Here is a 26,622-nt window from a genome sequence, read left to right as displayed (position 1 = left end):
GTGGGAGAGAGAGGGAGCGAGTGTGGGAGAGAGAGAGAGTGGGTGAGTGTGGGAGCGCGAATGAGTGGGTGAGTGTGGGAGAGCGAGTGAGTGTGGGAGAGTGAGTGAGTGTGGGAAGTATGTGTGTGTGTCTGGCTCACTCCAGTCTCAGGTTTCCCACTCACCCTCACCCCCACACACAATCACAACATTCACATGGTGGGTGAGGATCAGTGAGCAAGCATCAAGAGATTGGGAGTGAGCCGCACAAACAGACACTGTCCCTCTCACACTCTAATGGTGATCTTTATTAATTACTCTTTTTAAATATCAATTTATTGCTTTGACATTGCTTTATTTTTGCTCAGCAGGTTGTTTCTTTTCTTCATACCTCAACTTTATTTTGAAATTCACGTTTAATGTTGTGACAAACATTATTTTTCTGAAATTTGCTCATTGGCCCCTTGAGTGAGAAGAAAATGGAAATGTGGCCCCCCAAGTGAAAAAGTTGGACAAGCCTGCGTTAAACCATCTGCCTGCTCAGGTGGATATAAAAGATCCCACGGCACTATTTCGAAGACGAACAGGGGAGTTATCCCTGGTGCCCTGACTATATTTATCCCTAAATCAACACCACAAAAACAGATTATCTGATCATTATCACATTGCTGTTTATGGGAGTTTACTGAGCACAACAGTGACTACTGTAGATAAAAGCAAAATACTGTGGATGCTGGAAATCTGCTGGAAAAACTCAGCAGGTCTGACAGCATCTGTGGAGAGAGAAACAGAGTTAGTGTTTCATGTCTGTATGACCCTTCTTCAGAGTCTGATTACTGTAGAGTGCTTTGAGATGTCCAGTGGTCATGAAATGTGCTATATAAATGCAAGTCTTTCCTTTTTTTTATATAGTTCATTGCTCACCTCAGTTTAAGAATACAGAATCTCTAAAAAGAGCCAACAGTACGATAACAATATTTAAGTTAATGACTAAATGAATGGGCCCCTGTAAACAACTATTAAAAAAAATGGAATGTTTGACCTGAAAATGGTGATATTTAGAAATTCAGAGAGTATAGTAAAGCATTAAATGTTGCTCATATTAAAAAAAATCCAGTGGTCAGAAAACTATCTTGTATATTCAGAGAAATCTTTAATTATGTGAGATGTGAAGACCCACAATTTCATATTGCTGTTTGTATCCCAAATCAAAAAGGCCTGCCTTTATATCGTACCTTTTATGAGCACTGGTCATCCCAAAGTACTTTATAACCAATTAAATACTTCTAAAGTGTAGTCACTGCTGTAATGTAGGAAACACAGCAGCTAATTTGCACAAAGCAAACTCCTACAAATGATAATGAGATAATGACCAGATAATCTGTTTTTGAGATATTGATTGAGAAAGAAATGCTGGCCAGGACAGGATACCAGGAATAACTCTCCTGCTCTTCTTCGAGATAATGCTGACTCAGAGGCAAGAGTATTATCAACTGAGCCACAGCTGACACACAACAATAATGGTGAGCAAAGATGTAACAACTTGCCTTTATATAACACCTTTTACACAGAAAAATCAGGAGGAGTGGTGAAAGAAAAATCAGACAGTAAACCAGTCAGAATGAGTTAATTTATCTCCCAAATCTAACACTGAGGCGCATCATATGCTTGTTAGGAAATAGAGATAGTTTTAAGTATGTTATATTTGTATTTGTGGGTGTTAGGAATGAGTTTTAGCTTTGAAGTTTAAGTTTGATTTCCATTTTTGTATCTGTGTGTTAAGAAAAGTCAAATGGAGTTTTAGTTTCGCTTTAAAAGGCTGCTTGCATTTCTAAAGAGAAGTTTACGACCCCTATAAAGTAAAAATAAACACACAAGAGTAGAAATAGTGCTGTTGCCTAGCAACAGGGGACCAGATAAGCAGGTTCCTCCCACAGACACACATACTGAACTAACGAAACAGCAGTTTTAAATTCAGTTGAAGCCAGAACTCCAGAGAGACTGGGCACTGGGAGAGGAAACTGCAGATTTCCCAAAATAACAAAAAGGTCCCAAGCTAAAGAAAAACCCCAAAAATCAAGGAGAGTGGAAGAAGGGAAAGTTCAAAGGAGACCATACAGTCAAAGGAAGAACAGGAACCTGGGAAAAGGTCCTGTTAAGTGAAATTAAGAGTGAGGGGCAGAAAGGCCCCAATCTTCAGATTTAAAGAGACAAAAGCTACAGAAAGCAGATTTAAAGCGAGGACAGCTTGTAAGAAACAAGAAGGTCCAAAGAGACAACTGAAGGTGTGTAATTCTTTGCTATGGGCATGTGAAGCAGTGGTATACTGTTGACAGCTGAGACAGTGAGAGAGAGTGCTTGGAAGACAGCTTGAATGCTTGTAGTGACCCAGGGAAGAGGAACATCAGAAAGAGAGTTCAAAACCCTGGAGGTGAACCCTTGCAGAAAGCGTCAGTGAGAAAGCGTTGGGTTGGGAGAAGATTCCAAGGTGCGGTTTTGGAGTGTGGAGATTGGAAATCCTTGTGTGAAGGACGGAATTCAGTGAGATTGGTTGGCTCACAGTGTGACAAGCATCTGGGAGGAGTTGAGGAAAGATCCATTGCATCTGGTTGAGGTGGCATCTGTCACTTGAGATCAGAGTGTGGTGTGTCTGACCATAGGGTGTCATAGGTTTACATGGACTGTGTATTTACTGTGAACATTAAAGTATAAGACAGCTTTTGTAACTTGTGTTATCCTTACAAATCTGTATACATCGGTAAAGATATAGTTGTGGGTGAAGAAGTATTGTAATATAGTTCATCTTTTCTTGTTGAATAAATATTTTATTCTTTTGTTAAAAGTTCATCAGCCGACTCCTGTGCCTCTGTTCAGTAGCTGCTCTCCATGTATCTACACGAACAAATAAAAGTTAGGATCTATCAAGCTGGGCCCCACTCTGGGATCAGGCTTGTCCAGGGGTAACCTCAGCTGGGGATCACAACAATGCTGTAACCATACCCTATGGCCAGCTGAAGCTGGAAATACAGTGCAGCACATTTACCTAAGCAGCTTCCATTTTAAATGCGGACAAAAGAATTTAGAATGGAAGTGTAAAACAATGTGCATTTATATAGTGCCTTTAATACAGAACAAAAATGACAAAAATGGATGCCAAACCAATGAAGATTATATTAGGAGGGGTTGACCAATATCTTGGGAAAGAGGTGTGTTTTAAGGAGGATTTATAAAAAGGTGAAGGATTATTAAAATGGTTTTAAACTGGGGACAGAATTACATCTGTCTGACCAGATCTAATTTATCACCTGCCCTCTAAACACTTCACGAAAGACTACTTGATTCCCATTGTGCAAAACCACAAAGTATTGTACAGTTAAACCAAAAATTGTATTTTTTCTTATTCTTTTAAAATTTATTTCATTTACTCACCAGTACACATTCACAATAGCTTTGCTGTTTACAGCATTGACCTTTGAGGCACACGAATGTACCACACACTAGACAAAGAGCTGGATCCTTAGGCACCTTTGAACAGTGAACACAGGCTTTACGATGATAGTACTGAAAGATGGTATTGTAATTCTCTGGTAGCTGAAGAAGACATGGTAAAGACCACTGTGGATCCTGAACAAGTAGATTCTGAAAGTGAAAAGAAAATGTTTTGAGTCTCAAACTTGCTTTGACACTATTTACAATAATATGTGAAGATCACAACCTTCATTGCAGGAAAACATCACTAAAAGTTACCTGCAATCTTCATTAAGTGAGACATGAAAATTAAGGCTTAAAATGGTTGACTTGACTATCTTTATCAGAGGCAATCCACTGACATGTATCTTCTGGAAACTCTCAATGGAGTGCACAGGGCAATGGATTCTTACTGCTGATCATGGCTGACTAACAGTCTTGTTAAGAGTGGGAAACTAATCATTCCTGTGCTCTGAGAATCTTTGGGTTACTGTCCAGGCAAAGGTGGCAAATTCTCTGTGACTTTCTCAAATTCTTCTTTCTAGAAAGTCCCCAAGGAGTTCTCATCAAAAAAATCCTTCCAGATAGGTTACTCAATCCTCCACAAGAAAGTGGAGGGTTTGGAATTCAAACTGATGCTTGGTTAGAGATTTTTTTTGGCTTATGATTTGGTGTTGTTATGGTGGGAGGCAGGGGTAGTGTTAACATCCTCAGGAGAACATTTACACTTTGTTTTGCCTATTACTAATGTGCAGTCTGGAGGGTACCTGGTGCCAACAGCCATTGCAGTTGCTTCAGTGTTGCAGTTCAGGGATCCATGAGCTGGGGAAACCCTCTCTGATGTAAATCTCATATTTCTAAGGTAATAGATATCCTCCAATAGGGATCAGTTATATTCTGCTCATGATGAATATAGAATAAGCTGCCTCTGATTAATACAGAATTTAGTGTTGATGTCTCAGTGCCAACAATTTTTGGCCAAGAGTGGTTGGTACTATTGGATTCTTAGCATACAGAGGCAACGCAGTGTCCAAAGAATCAGAGAATCTTTGGAATGGCTCTCTATTTTGTCTCACCTCACCTTGCTCTTTAACCATAACCTTGCAAATTTTCCCTTCAAGTATTTATCTGATTCCCTTTTGAAGATCACTTTTGAATGTGCTTCCATGGCCCTTTCTGACAGTGTTTTCCAGATCATCTCAGCTCACTGCATATTCTTTTTCATCATGTTGCCTCTGTTTTTTTGTCAATTTCCTTAAATCTATGTCCTCTGGTTATTAACACTTCTGCCACTGGAAAGCATCTCATCATTTATCACAATGATTCATGGTTTGAATGCCTTTATCAAATTTCTTCTTAACCTTCTCTGTTAAGAACATAAGAAACAGGAGCAGGAGTAGGCCATTCAACCCTTTGAGCCTGCTCCACTATTCAATAAGATCATGGCTTATGTTCTACTTCAACACGATTTTCCTGCACTATAACCGTATGTATCCCTTGATGATTTTAATATGTAGAAATCTATTGATCTCAGTCTCGAACAGAGTCAACAACTGAATCTCCACAGCCCTCCAAAGAATTCCAAAGATTCACCACCCCCTGAATGAAGAGATTCCTCCTCATCTAAGTCATAAATGGCCTGCCCCTTATTCTGAGACTGTGTATCCTGGTTCTTGACCAACCCCACCCCACTCCCACACCAGGGGAAACATCCCTCCTGTATCTACCCTTTTGGGCCTTGCAAGAAATTTGTATGTTTGAATGGGATAATTTCTCATTCTGCTAAACTCTGTTGTGAGGACAACCCCAGTCTTTCTACATAACTTCCTCATCCTTCTATATCCTCTCACAGGCCTTAACATCCTTTCTAGAGTGTGACATCCAGAATTGAACTCGATTCTCCAGCTGGAGATAGCCAGTGTTTTGTAAAGATTAGTGTACTTGCTTGCTTTTGCACTCTATGCCTCTATGTATAAAGCCAAAAGTCATGCTTTTTTTATCAAGGCAGCAACTCACCACCACCTTCTCAAGGGCAATTAGGGATGGGCATTAAATGCTTGCCTAGCCAGTGACACCCACATCCCATGAATGAATAAAAAAAAACAACCTTCTCAACTTGTCCTGCCACCTTCAAAATTTTGTGCACAAATGCCCCCAGGTTTCTCTGTTTTGTGCAAACTTCAAAATTGTACCATTTAGGTTAAATTGCACCTCTTCATTCTGCCTACGAAAATATAGCATTTGACACTAATATGCATTAAATTTCATCTGCCATGTATCTGTCCATTTCACCAGTTTATGCCCTCCTCTTTGTTTATTCAGAGTTGCATAACATCCGCAAGTTATCAAATTATGTTTTGTATACCCAAGTCCAGGTCATTAACATTTATCAAAAAGACCTGTGATTTCAATACTGACCCCGGGGGAATACCACTGTATACTTCCAAACAATCTGAAAACTCACTGTTCATCACTAGCCTCTGCTTTCTGTCCCTTAGCCAATTTTGTATCCCTACTCTCACTGCCCCTTTAATCACATGGACTTTAGTTTTGCTCATAAATCTATAATTTGGTACTTTATCAAAGTCCATATGCACATTAACTGCATTACCCTAATCAACCTCGTTTCTTCATCAAATAAATAATTTAAGATAGCCAAATACAATTTACCTTTAGCAAGTCCATGCTAATTTTCATTTATTAACCAATATATTCTCAAGTGCTAATCAGATTATTCTCTTTAAAAGATTCCCCATGACTCATGTTAGGCTGACTTATCTTTAGTTGCTGGGTTAGCTCTCTCCCCCTTCTTTGAATAGGGGTGTAACATTTGAAATCTTCCAGTCCTCTGGCACCACTCCCATATCTGGTGAAGATTAGAAGTAAGTAGACAGAGCTTTTGCAACTTCCCCCTTTACTTTCTCCAGCAACGTAGGGCAGGACTTTCCCGTCAGCGAGCGGGGCCCGCTCGCCGATGCATAAAATGACGCGGGATGACGTCGGGCGGAACTCCCAATGTCACTGCACCCCATTTAAATTTTCCGGTAGGCGGGGGCACAGCAAAATCAGCTGTGTGCCCACCGACCTGTCAATGGCCAATTGAGGCCATTGACAGAGTCATTTAGCTAATTAATGGACCTGCCCGTCCAACCTTAAGGTTGGCGGGTAAGCCAGGAGCCCCGGAGGGAATTAGAAAAAGCATGAAACCTCATCCACGGGCGGGATGAGGTTTCATGTAGGTTTGAAAAAATTTTATTTAAGTTTTTGTAAAAATTATGGACAGTGTCACATGAGGGGAGGGGACTTGTCAGGGAATTTTTTTTTTTCTATTTTTAATATTTTTGAGAGTAGAGCCGATCTCCCTGAGGCTGCACTTAGCCTCAGGGAGATGAATGTGCTCTTTTGTGCGCATGTGCGAAAGAGCGCACTCTCGATTTAGGGATTTCACCCCCCCCACCCCTCCCGCACAGGGAGCTCATAGCCCTTAATTGGCCCGCCCACGAAAAAAGGTGCTGCCCCTGATCGGAGGCGCACTTGTGCGCGCCCGCCATTCAACTTCGCCCCCGACGGGGGAAAATCATAGGATGCATCCCATCTGGATGGGGTAACTTTTCTACCTTGAGTAGTGCCAATTTTAAGTATTACCTCTATTCAATATCTCTACTACCTCCTCTTCTACTTAGAGAATGGCAGCATGCTCTTCTTCCATGAAGACAGATGCAAAGTGCTCATTTAGCACCTCAACCATGCCCTCTGCCTCTTCAAGACCTTTTTGCTTCATAATCAATCCTACCCTTTTTCTGAACACCCTTTTACTACTTATTTGCTTATAAAAATACTTCTGAGTTCCCTTTTATGGTGTCCATACCAAGGAGTTCTTCAAATCAACTAATTATGTTGAATACCTGGTACAATATTATGCTGATGGAAGGTCAATGATGCCCAACTAGATGTGGTTAGTTTTTTAGGCTTGTTGTACTCACCTTTCTTGTTTTGAATATTGTGGGCACAGCATAATTATTCTTTGAGGTAAAGTTGGCAAGTTAGAATGCAATATTTAGGCTACAACCAGGTTTATGTAATAATCATAAAGATGAATAAAAACATATTATTGTATTTTGCACAATGGTAAAGCATTTATCAAATGGTTATCAACTATGCAGGTACTTACTTTTATTTTAGTGTAGCCAGTATATTACATGCATTGGTACAGAAAGTGCACAATATAAGCTCAGTCCATTTGGGGCACATGCAGTGTAAAATGTCTTGAATTGTTGGATGCCAATGTTTTGTTTGTTTTTGTCTATTTAGATATGATCACTCAGGAAGCCAAGGCTTGGTCATCACTGGTATTAACATATGTGCCAGGAAACTGGGGTGGAGGGAGAAAAAGGAGTAGGGAGGTGAAAAATGTCAGGATAGGCTGAGGGGGATAAAGCAGGAACTGAGAAAGGGAAAAGTCGCTGTTGGAACTCTCAGAGGGAGGGGGATCCTGGTGTCAACTGAGGAGAAAAGGGAGAGAAATTATGTGAACTTGGAAAAGGAAGCTAGACGAAAACAGAGGGTGAAATTTAATGAGGGCGGCCTGACATCTACCACCAAAACTGGCAGCACCCCGCTCGACCCACTCTCCGGGAGGGAATTTAGTGCCTAATTGGCTGTGGAAGCCCTGCTGCCAGGACTCCTGGCTCCACGGGCGACCTTTAATTCCAGGACTAGCCCCAGTAAAGTGGAAATCCCGGCCCCCAAGAGCTGCCAGGGGTTGGTGGGGAGGTGGCAGGGTCCCCATCTTGCACCCACTGCCTGATCAAATGGCACCACCCCACTGCCTCAGAACTCATCTCTGTATGGGGAGGCATTGAATTCTGCTCAGAGTATCTCCAAGGAACAGGGGGCAGGTAGCTTGGAGGGGGCTACCTTTGGGAAGAAAGAAAAGAGACGATTGAGGTAATACTTTGGGAATTGATGACCTGGTTGGTCTTTTGAAAATTGGTAATCACAAATTTTACTTTTTTCTGTAAGTTTTGTACATTTAGAAAAAAATTAGTTGTGACATAAATTGTTTAAAATGAAACAGTGCACCATTTTTGTTCCAACAATTCAAAACTTTGAAACAGCTATATCTGATGGTTTGCAAATTTGCTCCTTAAAAATGGCTGCACATTGCATTCTAATATTTAAGCAGTGTATCAATTCTCTTCACATATTGAAGCATTTTACGTGTGTTTTTTTTAAATAATGTATGTTCTTCCACAGCCATCACTTTTCATGTTGATACAGCATCTGCTACTGCTCCAGCTGTTAAGATCTTTCATTTACTTAAATGTCAGCTGTGTTAGTCTTTTCATACATTCTCCATCACACCATGTGAAAGCCAAGCTAATCCACTTGGACTGCTCAATCAAGACTGCTTTTATTCACTGCCTATTGTAGCTCCTCCATCAATTGATTTTGAAACTGGGGTGACCAATGCTCAAGTGATTTACTGCCTTGTGAATGCTAAGACAATATACTTCTTAGCTCTGAAGCAACTTTATCTAATAGATCTACAAGGTCAATGTTTCAGGAGTTTCTCATTTAAAAAAGCAACTCTCTATTTTAGCTGGAAAATTAGATATCTCAACTCAACTGAAAATGGCGAGCCTGAATAGTTATATTCATTCATTTGATACTGTATGCATATTAATGATCAAATAATTCAGAACCAGACCTTCATTGAGAAGAGCTGTCCAAACATTTGCACTTGAATGTATGGGTCGAAGTTGAGATGACCTTTATTTAAATACTCAATTTAGAGGGATAGAGGCAATATAATTTTTATAATTTTATAATTCCTGATTTCTCTGACTCTGGGAAGGAGGGCTACATATTACAAAAATTATTAGGATATAAATATACCAAATAATCAGCAAAGCTTTCACTTTACAATGCTTCCTATCTACATTTTATAGAACTGAAACAGTAAGCAACGATTATACTTCATGAGCACTGTATGTGCACTTTTTCACCCTCCCCCATTCTTCTTCCTCTGGGCTATGTCAGACCAAAGGTCTTCAGAAATGGAGATCAGCAATTATCTTAACCAGCTGCTCTCATCTTCTCTGGGAAAAGTCATCATTTACAATAATGTTTGGTGTTCCTTTCGGAATTGAACTCCCTTGAGTCACTTAAGTAGCAACATAAGAGTTTAACAAGGTTGTAGTCTGGCAGCTTGAGTGGAAAGCAGTTGATTTTCAACTGGAATTTAGAGTCAAGTAAATGGCATACAAATCAAAAGATGAAAATAAGCAATTATGAAATACATTACAAAGTAGATTTGCTGTGACAAGCACAACAGTTAATCTTACCATTACTTGTTCTGAGTGACTCTCTGCAGAAGTCGTTACTTCCAAGCACCACTGAGATATAATATCTAGAGCTGCTATTGGCCATTCAAGGCAGGAGGAACTATTGACCTCATCACTTGACTGAAGAGAAGGCGGCAGTAACCCAAGGTAGCTGGCAAGCATCCCAAATTCCTCTTCTGTTCGCTTATAAATGAGGAGAAAAAAAGTCATTTTTACACAGACCATCTGTTGTAATGAATTGCTGAGGCAATAAACTATAAAACACATTAATCTGGCATCAGTCATTAAATGCAGACATGGCACTTTCCTGGCAGCATGATTTCATGATGATGATGATGATGATGATGATGATGCACTGCTAATGGAAAATAACTAGACAGATAGGACAATTGACACTCCAATCATTCACAAAATATTTTGATATGCTTTACATGTTCCATAATTGCACAAAAGGTTAGTAAAATCTTTTAAACAAATATAAATTATGCATATTTTATTTGTCACTTTATTGTAATAGAATAGCTAGAAAAGTGAAGGTAGTATAAGTGAGAAAATATTTTGAAGATCACTCAAAAGGGAAAGAAGTAGATAAGCATTAAGGAGTAAACACCTATTTTAAGAACTTACCCTTAGATGACTATTTGAGCTGGAAATAGGTTTAATGTATCTGATAGTATAATTTGCTTTACATAAATCACTGAATATTCACTCATGACAGAATTTCTTGGTCATCAACTGCAAACAATTACAAAAATTTGTAGTATATGAATAGTTGGTGTCCACAGAGAGCTGTGACACAAAGTAAAAGCAAGTCAAACACTCTTCTTGCCAAACAGTTATCACTAAGCAAAAAGATAAAAGCAAAATACTGCAGATGCTGGAAATCTAGAACAAAAACAAAAATACCTGGAAAAACTCAGCAGGTCTGACAGCATCTGCGGAGAGGGATTCAGTTGACGTTTCGAGTCAGTATGAGTTCTGATGAAGAGTCATACAGACTCGAAACGTCAACTGTATCCCTCTCTGCAGATGCTGTCAGACCTGCTAAGTTTTTCCAGGTATTTTTGTTTTTGTTCTAGTTACCACTAAGCACTTTCCTGTGGTAGTAATTAAATCTCAGGTGTTCAGACGTTTGCTATAAACCAGTTTTTGCTAACAATATCACCTGAATCTGATTAGAAGTTATATTTTCACTATCAGGTCGCTATTATTCTCAATTTCATCACAGATTAGTTGACAGAGAATTCTCTTTAAATGAAGCTAAGTGTCCACGTGCTTGCTAATCTTGTTCCAGTTCACAGGTGATAGTATATTTTCCTAACAATAAAACTCTGGATCTGAACTTTCAAATTTGAGAGAGTATGCAAAAAAAAATGAATATTTAAGATTTGCAGACAGGCACAGTTATACTCAAAAAGATGGCAGAAAATAATTTTGAACTCAATGCAATTTTTATTACTAGGAATCCACAGGATTTACAACAACATACTAATGTGTCAAGCAGATTGTTCCTGCTAGTTTTTCAAAGGCACACAGCGACATTAAAAAAGAGGATATTCTTCCTGCTTTACATTTTATGAAGGTATGAAAAATGCTTTGAGATGTGTACCAATGCTGGACACTGGCTTGTAAATGAGATTCAAACTACAGTATAATTACATTACAACTTGCCCTAACTATGCTTTATAGCTTTCCTGTCAGTACCATATTTTCCCCTGCTAACATATTCAACACCAGGAGTATGATTGCAACGAAGAAACAAAAAAGCAACAGTTAACCACTTATGATTATCTAATTGATATCAGCAGGTCCTGTAATACTTTCCATTTAGAACATCAATTTTCCTAAATAGAAAGTAATGTTGGATTCTGAGGTAAAAAATCTGAATTTCTACCAGTTTTTAAATGTAACCATTAATCTCTGCTCTGTGAAAGTAGTTTTGAACTCACCAATTAGATCCTAACATTGTCCATGTTCGCCACATGGCAGTACAGATCAATTGGACCATTAAGATAAAAGGGTCAAACCTTCTTCAATCATAATAACTTCCATCCCTCCCCTTCATTAGTCTTCTTCCTAGGCACTTTATCCACTCTGTCTAGTCTTATCTTCCTTTAAGAGCCATCCGCTGTACTATAGGTCTGCTTTATGTCCCTCAGGCCCACGCTGAGTGCTCCCTTTGCGGTTCAGCTCCCTTCCACCAAGGTTCTCCCAAATACTTCAGACCTCGTTTTGTCCTAATCCTGGGTACTGTTGTGTTCCAATTCTGCCCTCTCCCATGACTGACTTAAGTATTCCAGCTTCACTCCCCTTGCCTGACCTGAGTGCAGCAGCCACCTCTACCGAAATCAACCCTGACTGCAGCCAGCTTCACTGTTCTCACCTAAGTCTGTCGGTTGGTGGAAAGTAAACATTGGAGGGCAAAAGATCTTTAAAAAGGGAGACAAAGTAAGACAGAAGCAAAAATTAAAGAAATAAAGATAAAGTGAGCGACAGTAAAAAACATGAACAGACATAGAGAGGTCATACCAAGGAAAAGAATGAGAAAGGGAGCCAAACTTAGAGATGACTATTGTTATGATTCCAGCTGATGTTACTGCTGGACAAGACAGGTCCCGGGGTGTAACTTGACTTGACAGATCCCAACTGTTAATTTTTTATTTAGAAATCTGGAAGGCGGCTACTGAACAGAGTCACGGAGTCTGCTGATTAACTTTTAACAAAAGAATAAAACATTTATTAAACAAGAAAAAGATTAACTATATTACACTACTCCTTCACCCACAACCATACCTTTACAGATTCGTAAGGATAACATAATTTACAAAATCTATCTTATATGCGAATGTTCACAGTAAGTATACAGTCCAGGTAAACCAATGGGTGACTTGTGGTTGGACACACCACACTCTGAAACCAAGTGACAGGTGCTACCCAAAGCAGATAGATTTCTCATCAACTCCCCCTAGACAAGTCACACCATGAGCCAATAGGTCTCATGGAACTCCATCTTTCTCCCGAGGGTTTCTGATCTCAATGCTCGAAGTACTCTTCTCCCAAACAACGCTTTCACTTGGACGTTTTCAAAAAGCATCCACCTCCAAGGGTTTGAACTCTCCTTCCAATGTTCTCCTCTCCTGGATATCTATATCCATCCAAGCTTTGCCTTCCACATGCTCTCTCAGATATTCAGCTCTGCCACCAGAACATCACTGCCTCACAGACCCTAGTAAGGAGTCACCCACCTTTGGCTGTTTCCACCGATCCGCAGGCTTCTTGCAAGTCCACTTTGCCTTGATTCTGCTCCCTGCAGCTTTCTCTCTTTAATTCGGAGCCTTTTCCTCTGCTCCTTACTTTCAATTCCACTGAATAGGTCCTGTTCCCGATTCCTGTTCTTGTTCCTTGACTTAGCTGTCTTCCTCGGACCATCTTCTGCCCAACTCTCTGATTTCTGGGAGTTTTTCTTTGGGACCTGCTCTCTGCAGCTCCCTTCCTGCCTACTCTGGCACCTTCTTTCCGTGGGTCCCCTGTTGCTTGACAACAGTACAGTTTTCCCAACTTTGTTTTAACTTCCCTAAGCCACTTCAAGGGTCGTAAAACCTCATTGGAATGCCACGTACACAAACAACTTCAGATCTGCTGACTCCCATCTCACAGAGAAAACGTTAAATGAAACTAGACCCAGGTTTCACCCTTTTAATGCACAAATAAAAATTTATCAATTAAACTTAAACTTAAAGCTATAGCTTATTCCTAACACACACAAATACACATTTAACTTACTTAAAGCAACCTCTAGTTCCTAACACTATAAAATAAAGTGCAAATGGAATTCAGGTAGAACAAGAGGGGAAAAAATGGAAACTATTCACCTGGAGTTTACAATTTTAATAATGGTGTAACTGTCGGCATTCACCTTCATTACTCTGTGAAACTGCCAGCAACTGCAGGAGTCTCACATGTACTCTTAAACACGGCTATCCAGAGGTTGCTCTCAGTAATTCCCAGCTCCAGTTGACAAATGGCAACTTTATTTACTCCACTGACAAAAATGCTAAACTTCAAGCATTCCGAGTCTAAAACCTGTCAATCCTCCAAGCCAGTTTCATGAGGTAAAGACAAAAAAATGAACTAATGTAGTTTCCTCAGGAAAAATTAAATTCTAGCAACAATAGGTAGTTTCACCTTGTTTCATATGACATACCAACACAAGGAAATAGTTTCAGCAAAGCCAGTTTATAATTTGTAAGGTCTTGAAATTTCTACATGATTAAACAGGTCAGTTTCAGTCCACTAGAAATGGAGTTCTGTGGGGGAAACCTCGAAACATATATAAATAATGAATACTGTGAGAAACCTCGAAACATATATAAATAATGAATACTGTGAGAGAACCTCCTACTACTTATGTAAAATTTATGTGGTCATTTTAATACTCGCACATTGCTTTCAGAAATAACCTCCATGAGTCGGTTTTTATTTCCGATTTTCTTGCCTGAAAGATTAGACCCCATCTTGCGAATGGTTCACAGACTTCCAGTACTCCATTTTCATGTCTGAGGTGTGCAAGGTCACCACTGCTAAGTTTCATTGTAATCTCTCACAATGGGCTGGGTTTTAAATCTACGTCCGAGCTGTGTTGCTATCAGGGCACTATTTTAAAATTTAAATGGTGTACAAGTAGAGGTGCTGAGTGCCTCCAGGAGATAAGGAGCTGCCTGCACGGCACCAGTGGCAAAGGCAGATGGCAGCCATGATGGGCGCTGTCGCTGCCTTGCTGATTAGGGCAGGCAGCTTATCAAAGCCCAAGAAGCTGGAAAACAGAGGAAAATGGCTATTCAAACAAATCCAAGGTACAGGGCTGGACTTGGCGCTGGTTGGTCTATCATGCTTCCACTTTTGACAAAAAGAAGTGAAATTTCAAATGCCTCTGCAATGAACTGGACAATTTGGGCACTAACATGCACCAACTTCGGGTTCAGCAAAGTGAAGATTGAAAATTGCATTCCCAATCACACATGCCCTTTAACAAGCTCCTTAAGGAGCTTAATGCCCAATAGTTGGCGGAAGATGGGTTGTATTATGATCTCTGTCAAAACCGGTAATTTTTTTTTAAAAAAGGAATCTGAAATCCCAGTTATTTACTGAAAGAATGAAGCCACGAGATTTCGTGCTTGCACACGAGCAGGGGAGAGACCTCATCCTGAGTGAGACCCAGCCAGGGTGAGTGTGGGTATTGGCAATTTGGTGCACAGTGGGAATTGAACTGAGAGTGGTCTTGCCCTGCTGCAGCAGTAGAGGCTACAAGGGAGAGAAATGACTGGTAAATAGTGGGTAAGGTCAGGTAAGTATTTACTACTTTTATTGCTTATAGTTTAAGGTCTTGGACCAGGCAGTCCAAGAGAAACAGGCAGGTAGTTCAGGAGTCCCCTGGGGTCCTACTCGCAAATTGGTATTGCATTTTGCAGGCTGATCAGGGTGCTGGTTCCTCCAGGGAGTGCAGATAGAGCCAAGCTTCTGGCACCACAAGCAGCCTGTCTGTACAGGAGGGGAGGAAGAGAGGAAGAGCAATAGTAATAGGGGATTCTATAGTCAGGGTAACAGATAGGCGCCACTGTGACCATCAACATGACTCCAGGGTGGTGTGTTGCCTCCCTGGTGCCAGGGTCTGGGATGTCACTGAACGGCTGTAGGGCATCCTGAAGGGGGAAGGCGATAAGGCAGAGGTCATGATACATGTTGGTACCAATGATGTAGGTAGAAAGAGGGATGAGGTCTTGCATCAAGAATTCAGGGAGTTAGGCAATAGACTGAAAAGCAGGACCTCTCGGGTTGTAATCTCTGGATTACTCCCAGTGCCACATGCTAGCAAGTGCAAAAAGGGAATAGTGCAGATGAATACGTGGCTTAAGAGTTGGTGCAGGAGGGAGGGTTTTAGATTCCTGGATCACTGGGACCGCTTCTGGGAAAGGTGGGACCTGTACATGTGGGATGGTCTACATCTGAACCAGAGCGGGACTAACATCCTTGCGGGCAGGTTTGCTAGTGCTGTTGGGAGGAGTTTAAACTAATTCGGCAGGGGGAGGGGACACAGAATGTTAGTAGAATAGGGACACATCATAATACAGCAAAACAATCAAGTCAGAGGAAGTACAGCTGCATTAAGTTTCAGGGGAGTAAGGCAAGGCTGGATGGCCTCTACTTTAATGCCAGCAGTATTACAGGTAAAACGGATGAGTTAAGGTGAGGATTGACACGTGGAATTGTGATATAGTAGCCATCACTGAGACGTGGTTGAGGGAGGAGCAGGATCAGCAGCTCAACATCCGGGATATAGAATCTTAGGTGAGACAGGGGAGGGGGTAAAGAGGAGGAGGCGTTGCATTATTAGTTAAGGAGTCAGTTACTGCAGTAAGGAGAGATGATATCTTGGAGAGGGCATCGAATGAAGCTTTGTGGATAGAGCTTAGGAATAAAAAAGGGGGCACCCACATTGTTAGGTGTTTATTATAGACCCCAGATAGTCAGCGGGAAATTGAGGAGCAAATATGTGCACAATTTGTGGAGGTGTGTAAAAGCAATAACAATGGGGTAATTATATTAGGTGATTTCAGCTTTCCCAACATTAATTGGGATAGACATAGTGTTAAGGGCTTGGATGGAGTGGATTTCTTGAAATGTGTACATGAGAACTTTTTAGGTCAATATGTAGAGGGTCCAACAAGGGACGGCGGAGTGCTGGACCTAATTCTGGGGAATGAAGCCAGACAAGTGGCCGAAGTGGTGATGGGGGAGCATTTTAGTGATAGCGACCGCAACATGGTACAATTTAAGTTTGTTATGGACAAAGAAATAGACAAGTTGCAAAAAAATGTTTTGGATTTGGGGAGAGCGGATTTTAGTAAAATAAGGCAGGATCTGGCTAAGGTAGACTGGGAACAGCTACTTGTGGGGAAATCTACAGAAGAGCAGTGGGGGGTGTTCAAAAAAGAAATGGGGAGGGTACAGGCTCAACACGTTCCCTCTAGGGTGATAGGAAGGAGTAACAAGCCCAGAGAACCGTGGATGACCAGAGATATTCAGGATACAATGAGAAGGAAAAGAGAGGCTTTTAATAGGTACAAGGGAAGCAAATCAGCGGAGGCATTAGTGGAGTACAGAAAGTGCAGGGTGGAGCTTAAGAAAGTAATTAGGCGAGCTAAAAGGGGATATGAGAAAGCTCTGGCTGGTAAAAGTAGGAAAAATCCCAAGATATTCTATAAGTATATCAATGGGAAGAGGATGACCAGGGAAAGAGTAGGGCTCATTAGGGACCAAGGGGGAAATCTATGGGTGGAGCCAGGGGACATCGGTAGAGTGCTGAACGAATACTTCGCATTCGTCTTCACCCAAGAGAATGAGGATGAAGGTATGGAACTTGGGGAGAGGGACTGCAAGGTTCTTGAGCAAATTGATATAGGGAGTGACAAGGTATCGGAGATGTTAGCAGGCTTAAAAGTGGACAAATATCCAGGTCCAGATGATTTGTGTCCCAGACTGCTGAGGGAGGCGAGGGAGGAGATCACAGGGGCTCTGACCCAAATTTTTAATTCCTCTCTGGCCACGGGAGGTGCCAGAGGACTGGAGAACAGCTAATGTGGTTCCGCTATTTAAGAAGGGTTGTAGAGATAAGCCAGGGAACTATAGACCAGTGAGTCTCACGTCAATGGTAGGGAAACTATTGGAGAAAATTCTGAAGGAGTGAATCTATCTCCACTTGGAGAGGCAAGATTTAATCAGGGATAGTCAGCATGGCTTTGTCAGAGGGAGGTCATGCCTAACAAATTTGATTGAATTTTATGAGGAGGTGACCAGGTGTGTAGATGAGGGTAGTGCAGTTGATGTAGTTTATATGGATTACAGCAAAGCCTTTAACAAGGTCCCACATGGGAGACTTATAAAGAAGGCAAATGCACATGGGATACAGGGTAATTTGATAAGGTGGATTTAAAATTGGCTTAGTTGTAGGAGACAGAGGGTAGAGGCTGAGGGTAGAGATAGAAGGCTGCTTTAGTGACTGGAAGTCCATGTCCAGTGGCGTACCACAGGGATCTGTGCTGGGTCCCTTATTATTCGTCATTTATATAAATGACATAAATGACTATGTGGGGTGTAGGATTAGTAAGTTTGCGGATGACACAAAGATTGGCTGGGTGGTTAACAGTGAGGTTGAGTGTCTTGGGCTACAGGAAGATATAGACGGGATGGTCAAATGGGCAGATAAGTGACAGATGGAATTTGACTCTGAAAAGTGTGAGGTGATACACTTTGGAAGGAGTAATTTGACAAGGAAGTATTCAATGAATGGCATGACACTAGGAAGTTCTGAGGAACAACGGGACCTTAGCGTGTGTGTCCACAGATCTCTGAAGATGGAGGGGCATGTTAGTGGGGTGGTGAAAAAGGCATATGGGACACTTGCCTTTGTCAATCGAAGCATAGATTACAAAAGTAGGGAGGTCATGTTGGAGTTGTATAGAACCTTGGTGAGGCCACAGCTGGAGGACTGTGTGCAGTTCTGGTCGCCACATTATAGGAAGGATGTGATTGCACTGGAGGGGGTGCAGAGGAGATTCACCAGGATGTTGCCTGGGATGAAACATTTAAGTTATGAAGAGAGGTTGGATAGACTTGGGTTGTTTTCGTTGGAGCAGAGAAGACTGAGGGGGCAACCTGATTGAGGTGTACAAGATTATGAGAGGCATGGACAGGGTGGATAGGGAGCAGCTGTTCCCCTTAGTTGAAGAATCAGTCACGAGGGGACACAAGTTCAAGGTGAGGGGCAGGAGGGGCAGGAGGTTTAGGGGGGGATGTGAGGAAAAACTTTTTTACCCAGAGGGTGGTGACGGTTTGGAATGCGCTGCCTAGGAGGGTGGAGGAGGCAAGTTGCCTCACATCCTTTAAAAAGTACCTGGATGAACACTTGGCATGTCATAACATTCAAGGCTATGGGCCAAGTGCTGGTAAGTGGGATTAGGTAGGCAGGTCAGGTCTTTTTCACGTGTCGGTGCAGACTCGATGGGCCAAAGGGCCTCTTCCGCACTGTGAGATTCTGTGATTTCACGGTGTAAAACAAAAGAAATTTTACTATGCAAGAGACAAACAAAGCAAACACTACATCTTTGGTAACCACCCATATTCTAACGTAGAGTATAGGTGGTTAGAGTATCAACATAAGTTAAACATGAATTAACAGGCTAACTGTGGTCAATTATAAACTATAGATTACATATTAAATGGCAGATACAACTAAGACAGACAGATCTTACAAATTGGCTTGGCAGTCCACTCAGCATATATATCATCAATCTCAGTTTTAAAAGTCCTTCAAAATTCTGTCTTCCTCACAAAGAATTTCAGCTCCTTTTCTAAGATTTACCCTGATTGTCAGCCAACAGCAGCGCACAGCCAACCCATGTTCCATAGGCATGGTCTTCACTAAAAATGGCACATGTCTGCAGAACCTCCTCAACTCTGATTAGGATGGTCTAGATGGCATAGATCCATCAATGTTTCCTTTAAGTAACAGAAATAGCTGTAGGAACTTTATATTTGCTTATTCTCAACTTCTGGATCCAGCCTGTCTTCTTCAGTCTGCCTGTACAGCACACTGCGATCAACATCTGAGCGCTGATGGCTCTGTGTCCTTTTTATACAGTTTCACTCTCCCCAGAAGTATTGGTTTCCGATCTCAGTTTCAGTCTTAGTTTCCTTAGCAACTGCAAGGGTCAATTTCCTTTCTCAGTTTCCCTTTCATTTAGGGTCTATCTCAAAAAATTATAAGCTTTGAAACCACAGATTCCATCACGGTTGCCCATTCTCCATTTTCCTTGACCCTGATTGTTTATGCTTGTTCCCACACATTTTAAATTTGTATGTGGTGTAATGAGATTTGCAAGAAATTTGAATGTAATTTTACACCGGCATGATAGACATGGGAATAGATGCATTTGTAGATTTATGTTCTGGTTGTGCCCATGGAAAATATTCCAAGCCTAGCTAATTTGGCACAGAATGGGAACTGAATCAACAACTTTCTCGACTCCATTGCTTGATTAATGGTTGCTTTTACCGATAAAGCCATCCGAAAGCATACAATTAAACTTATTCCATTCGTTCCTTTGTAGAAACATAATATTAGATGAAAAATATGGCAAATAATCAATGAGACGGTATTTTTAAAGAACCTTATTGCCAGATTGTATATAACACAATACATTTGTCTATTTTTTAAAGTTAAGGTTAGTCAATGAAATACTACATCACATCACATGCTGATTAGAAGTGTGGCTGAGATACCTGACAACTGGGAAGATCATCACCAAACAGGTGGTGTTGAAGAAGGCTTGTAGTCCTGAGGAAAGGCAGACAGAACTGCTGGATACTGTATTCAATGGACTGAGGAGACCAGGCACTGGTGCTAAGCTGATGAGTTAAAAAGAAAACACAAACTCTTAAAGCAAGCAAGCAATTTTTAGGTCATTTTAAAAAATAATTGACAGAATTTTATGCTTGCTAAAGATATTTAAAAAATGAACACTAGTTTTCTATTTCAACAACACAAATTTTATAGCAGCCTTCATGTATGAAACATAAGACGAAGTATTCAACTATAATTCGTGAACTCCATATTATTTGATATTTTAAAAGTCCTACTCTGTTTGAGTTCCCAACTTATAGCACAGGCTAACATGTTCAAATTGTCAACCATTACCAACAAAAAAATTAACATATTCAAAAAATATTCAGATTCTCTCTCTTTGTACTAAGCTTAATTCTTTTAAGTTTATGGCTTTATATTTATTTTCTATGCCACCTGCAAATCATTTACTAGTGCAGCAGGCTGTAATTTATTATACAGTTGAGTCATTTGCTATTCTTACTTGCTGGGTGCAGTTGTTAGAAACTGTTGGTACCTTGAATTTAAATTGTGACTGGGTTAATGTTATCTTAGTTCATGGAAGAGATGCTGTGTTTCCTGTACCTGAGATAATGTAGATGTATTTAGAGTCTACATGTTGTACAAGTATTTATCCCAACCCTCAAAAGGAACTAAATCACAAACACTCTCAGACTCAAATGTATTGCACCTTACTTTTATTTCTCTTCAGCAGTTACATTAACTCTTTCTAATAAATTCATTCAACAAAATAATGCAAATATCATCCATAACTTCTCCTGTCTCCATTCTTGCCTCAGCCCATTTGCTGCTGAAGGCCTCCAGAATTACCTACTCCAATGCTTTCCTGGATGGCCTCCCATTCTCCACCCTACATAAACTTGAACTCATCCAAAGCTTTACTGCACCTATCCTAACTCACACTTGTTTACCCATTGCCCTTGTGCTTGCTGACCTATTTTGGCTCACTGTCTGGGTATGCTTGGTTTGAACATTCTTATCCACATGCCAAAATCCCTTCATGGCCTTTAACCTCACCATCTCTGTAATGGGCTCCAGCCCTCTGAAGAGAACTTGACATTCCTCCAACTCTGATCAATTTCTTCTGCCCCACCAATGGTGGCCATGTTTTCAGCTGTCTAGGCGCTAAGCAATGGAATTCTCTCCCTACCTCTCTATCCTCCTTTAAAACCATCTTTAAAAAAGTCTACCTCTTTGACCAAGCTTTTGGTCACCTATCCTAATATCTCCTTATGTGGCACCGTGTCAAATTTTATTTGATTATGCTCCTGTGAAGCACCTTGGGATGTTTTGCTATATTAGTGGTGCTATATAAATGCAAAAGGTTGTTGATTTTAAAACTACCACTGTTAAAAATTTTGCTGCAATATGAGTGGATAGATTTTGTTAGAATACAGTAGGGGAAAAATTGAGATTGGAAAGAAATATCTTCATTTAATGATCTTATTATGCTAGAAAATATTCAAAGCAAGCTTTTACAAAGGAGAAAAAACAGACTTATCTAATCTGGAATAGGAAAATTAATGCACAGATTCAACAGCCATAATGTAAATAACAGATAATAAAAATATACAGGAGCATTATGCACAGTTGAGCATGTTATGTAATATGGCTATGGGCTTGTTCATTATGAGTTTGAGGGTGTCTTATGTTTCACATATGTTGAGCTAAAATATGTTCACTCCATCTTGCTCTTGGCAGAACCAGAGATGCGCTGGGTGTGAAACTGTTTCACCCATCATACATCCCCAGAATTTCACTCTATTAGTTTGTGGCGCAGTTTTGTGATTGCAAGAGAAACTTAGTGGAAAAATAACAGACAATGACACAGACGGATAAATTTAATACAAAATTTGATCTGAGGAAGGTCAAATTATGCAACTGAAGGATGTAGCTTTAGTGTAGCAAGTTCAGAGACCAGGTCTGCATGTGTGTGTGTGTGTGTGGAGTGTGTGCACGCAAGGTGTGCACATTTATTGGGGGGAGGGTTGGCGGGAGAGAGAAAAAGAGAGAAGTTATTGCAGCTAAATTTATGGGTGAGGTAGTTTTCAAATATATATGTTATCAGGTGACAATTTTTCTTGTTAGGTATAGATATTAATAATGCTGTGAGAAACTATCATAGCAACTATGGGCAGAATTTTCTGCCTGTCGGGTGGGCAGGCCCGACCCAATCTCCGGCGGGCGCAGAGCTGATCCCCGCCAGTGAAGCGGGCCGCACCGTCATGCGCACGAAAGAGCGCTCATCTCCCTGAGGCTAAGTGCAGCCTCAGGGAGATCGCCTGGACTTTGAAAAATATTAAAAATAGAAAAAAAAAATCCCTTACATGTCCCCCTCATGTGACATGTTCATAATTTACAGAATAACTTTATTAAAATTTTTAAAACACTGCATGAAACCTCATCCCGCCGCTGGACGAGATTTCATGTTATCTCTATTTGCCGCCGGGGCTCCTGGCCTGCCCGCCAATCTTAAGGTTGGACGGGCAGGTCCTTTAATTGGTTAAATGATCATGGCAATGACCTCAATTGGCCATTGACAGGTCGGCGGGCACGCAGCTGATTTTGCTGTGCCCCCGACTTCCTGAAAATTTAAATGGAGCGGGATGACGTCGGGGGTTCCGCCCGATGTCATCCCGCATCATTTTACGTGTCGGCGAGCGGGCCCCACCCCTGCTCGCCGACGGCAAAATTCTGCCCTGTATGTCTAATTTTTAATCACTAGAATGCAACTGTGTATCATTTTTTGGGTGGAATGTGATCAAGAAGAAAGTTGAAATTGCGGAGAAAGATTTTCCTTCTGAAACCTATGAAGAAAAACGTGAATAGCTAGGATTCTTCAAGTATGTAAAGCAACACCTTAGATGGGACCTTACAGTGGCACTGGGTAAAGTAAATCTGAAAAAGATACATCAAGGCAGCGGTTTCACAACAAAGAAAGACAAATGCTAAAAAGTATTTTTTTCTCTACAGAACTTGCGCGATTGACAGGTGGAATGGTGGCACCCGCATTCCAGGAAGGTTTGTTGAGGCAAGGTACAGAACTTGCAACACAATGCTACATACAGCTGTGGAAACCATGATTCATTTCATTCATCCTTCCACAGAAATATATCCTCCATTCAATCTGCCACCACAGCATTTAGCCACCTCTATTATCCTTGTTGGACTACTATTCCAGGTTTTGGTCACATTCTTTATAAAAGGGAAGACTTCCTGACATCAGTCCTAAACTTGCCCTTTACTGATTGTATCTTTGGACTGAATTTTACGCTGAGCAGGCGGGCATGTGCCCAACCTGCTTGGGCGTAAAATGATGCGTGATGACACTAGGCTAGCGTCCCGACGTCATCACACCCTATTTTGGTGGGCATGCGCGGGAGTCAGCAGCACATCCGCCGACAATTGACAGGCCTATTAAGGCCATTAAAGTATTAATTGAATGCAATTTTTCACTGCCTGTCCAACCTTACAATTGGCAGGCAGGTGAAAAGGTCAAGCGGCCTTTGGATTTTTTATGAAATCTCATCTACGGGCGGGATGAGGTTTTCAACAGGAATTAAAAATAAAATAAAAATTTTGAAATATAATTTATAACATGTCCCTGCTCATGTGACAGTCACATGAGGGGACATGTTTTTAACATTTGTAAATCCTTTATTTTTGATTTTAAAAATCTTCAGCTCCCTGAGGCAGCTCTGTGCCTCAGGGAGCTTTCTTTACGCGCACCTGCACTTGCCCTCCTCCTGCCCCATCCCTGCAGCGATCAGCGTTGCAGGGCCCATTTCATGCTTGCTGGCTGTTAATTGGCCAGCCAGTGTGAAATCAATGTCTGGGCCCAATTGCGGGTGGCAGTCGGCTTTGCGGCAACTCCCAGGCCCACCTGACAAGGTAAAAATCCTGCCCGTTGTGTAGTATAAGAGACAGTCAGTTTAACTTCTATGCATAGGATTAACCATTTCTATTCCATTTAAAAACCTTGATAATGTCCTGCCTCATTCACCTCTTTCTAAGGCTGCGTAATGGGGGTTATTTACGTCTTCCTCATAGCCATGTTATTTGACACTAGAGATCGGTCTTTTGGTTCTTATCTATACTGCTTCTAAGGTTTGAATGTTTTCTTTGTCCCCATGACCAGGAGTGCACTAAGCAGCTTCAATATGGTGGTCCAAAGCTATGCTCCACAGATTTCATGATAAAATTCAACCTTCTGTTTCATTTACAGGAAGAGATAATAGCAAGATAATGCAGTTAATATTTTGGAAGGAAATAGACTGAAGGGTCTTCATCAAAATTTACCTTAGGATGTCAAATGTAGCAAGTTCACAGAATACATTTATCTTTGTGTACATACCATCGATACTTGATCTGTGTCACTTGCACTGTAGAGCTTTCCTTTTGACAGTTCACAGATTATGTGGCTAAGTAATACTTCCCAGGATTTATCTGAATTATACATGGTCTGTCAAAGTTTAAAAATAGAAGAGATGAAAATAGTCAGTATAGTCCAATATATAAATATATTTAACCATTATTCTAGGAAAATATACCAGACACAATATCATAAGAAAGAACAAGTTATTTTTTGATGTGTGCTGTTGGTATAGAAAGAGCTTAGGCACGAAGGTATGGGTAATAAGGGTGAGAGCATTAAGTAAAATTACAAATTTCAGTAGCTTGAATATGACATTTAATCTGTCTCAGGCTGAACTAAACTGAATGCAATTTTGGCATTCAGGTTGACCTTGAGCTGAGCTGAGTCAACCATATCCTCTCCCTCACCAAGACCCTACTTTTACCTCTGTAAGATCGTCCATCAACACCCCTGCTGAAACTCGCATCCATGATTTTGTTACCTCCAGACTTGAGTTTTCCATTGCTCTCCTGGCTGGCCATCCATCTTCCACCCTGCATAAACTTCAGCTCATCCAAAGTTCTGCCATATTCTATTTCAAACGGTGCCATTCATGTATTAACCTTGCACTCCCTGACCTACACTGGATGCTGGACAAGCAAAGCCCCAACTTTAAAGTTGTCATCCTTGTGTTCAAATCCCTTTCTGGCCTTGCCCTTCCTTATCTCTGCAATCTCCTCTAGATCTGCAACTCCCCATGACCTCTGTGCTCCTCCAATTCTGGCTGCTTGTGCATCCCCAATTATCTTTGCCCTTCCATTGGCGGCTGTGCATTCAGCTGTCTCGGCTCTAAGCTCTGGAATTCATGCTCTAAACCTTTGTGTCTCGCTCTCTCTCCTACCATAAGGTGCTTCTTACAACTTATCTCTTTGACAAAGTTTTTGATTACCTATCCTAATATCTCCCCATGTGGTTCGGTGTCAACTTATATCTGATAAAGCACGTGTGAAGTGCTTGAGATATTTTACTAAATTAAAGGCAAGGTTGCTGTTGAATATGATGTTTCTTGTGGTCTTCACTTCCCTCAGCATCTGCAAAAGGCAATCATCCTCGGTAATTTCAATTTCCTTATCCTCTCTTCTTTAAATTCATGCTCTCGTGTCCTTCCTAGATCTCTCCTTCCATATAAACTTACCTGCCTACATTCATTGCCATCACCATCACCTCACTTTCTCACATGGCTTCTCCACTCCCACGGTGTAAGTAACAACAATGACACTTCTGAACACTTCCTTGTGTCCTTCATTACCCATATCTCCCTGTCCTCCTTAAGCTCCATTTCCTGCAAACCTCCCCTTGGAGAAAAATCTCTCTCTAGTGGCTTACAACAACACTCTCAAACTCTGTACTGCTGAAGTTTCAGTCCTCCACTTCCCACGATATTTCTGCAGCTGATGTTTTGCTTAACCACACCCTTTTCTCCACTTTTGAAGACATTAACTCTGCAAAACTATCACTGTTTTTCATCTCTGTTTTTTATGACGTGGCAGATGATATGTGCCTGGTGGATCAAATCTACGAGGGAAAACTTGATTATGCGGTCACAACAATTTTGCAATTTGTATTTTATTTTGAGATGCATGCCTTGAATTCAGTAGTAATAAGTCCACCAACACGTAAAGATTTTTTACAAAACTAAACATTTATTAACAAAAGAGGTTTCAAGCACATACCTAGGTCTACAAATTACCAATATTATAACTCCTAAACCCCTAATTAATCTGGTTTCCAGTTACACCCCCATTAAGGCTACAGTAAAAACAAATAGATTTAAACAGACACAGGCAGAGCCACACAATGCCCCTGGACAGTTGAATTCAAAGTGAGATTTCTCGGCTTCGGTTCCTGTAGACAGCAACTTGATGCACAGAAGCTGGAGGCTTTTCACACTTGTGTTAGATCTTAGAATGCCTTCCCCCTCTGACACAGCCTCATCTCCTTTATATATGTTTCTC

General features: G+C 41.0%; 1 protein-coding gene across 4 annotated transcripts in view; it reads right to left on the bottom strand.

The window, feature by feature from the left end:
• The window catches only part of ubr3 (ubiquitin protein ligase E3 component n-recognin 3), a 353,894-nt gene that overhangs the window by 18,868 nt on the left and 308,404 nt on the right, over positions 1-26,622 (bottom strand). For all 4 annotated transcript variants that reach the window (XM_078552128.1, XM_078552129.1, XM_078552130.1 and 1 more), the window contains 4 exons: positions 24,608-24,715; positions 20,133-20,258; positions 9,795-9,977; positions 3,409-3,618 (listed from right to left, as the gene is read on the bottom strand). In XM_078552128.1, coding sequence (XP_078408254.1) covers positions 3,409-3,618; positions 9,795-9,977; positions 20,133-20,258; positions 24,608-24,715 — 627 coding nt within the window. The remainder of the gene's footprint in view (positions 1-3,408; positions 3,619-9,794; positions 9,978-20,132; positions 20,259-24,607; positions 24,716-26,622) is intronic.

Source organism: Cetorhinus maximus, chromosome 11, assembly GCF_964194155.1.
Source record: "Cetorhinus maximus chromosome 11, sCetMax3.hap1.1, whole genome shotgun sequence".
In the NCBI taxonomy this organism is placed as follows: domain Eukaryota; kingdom Metazoa; phylum Chordata; class Chondrichthyes; order Lamniformes; family Cetorhinidae; genus Cetorhinus; species Cetorhinus maximus.
This window is presented reverse-complemented; position numbering and strand designations above follow the sequence as displayed.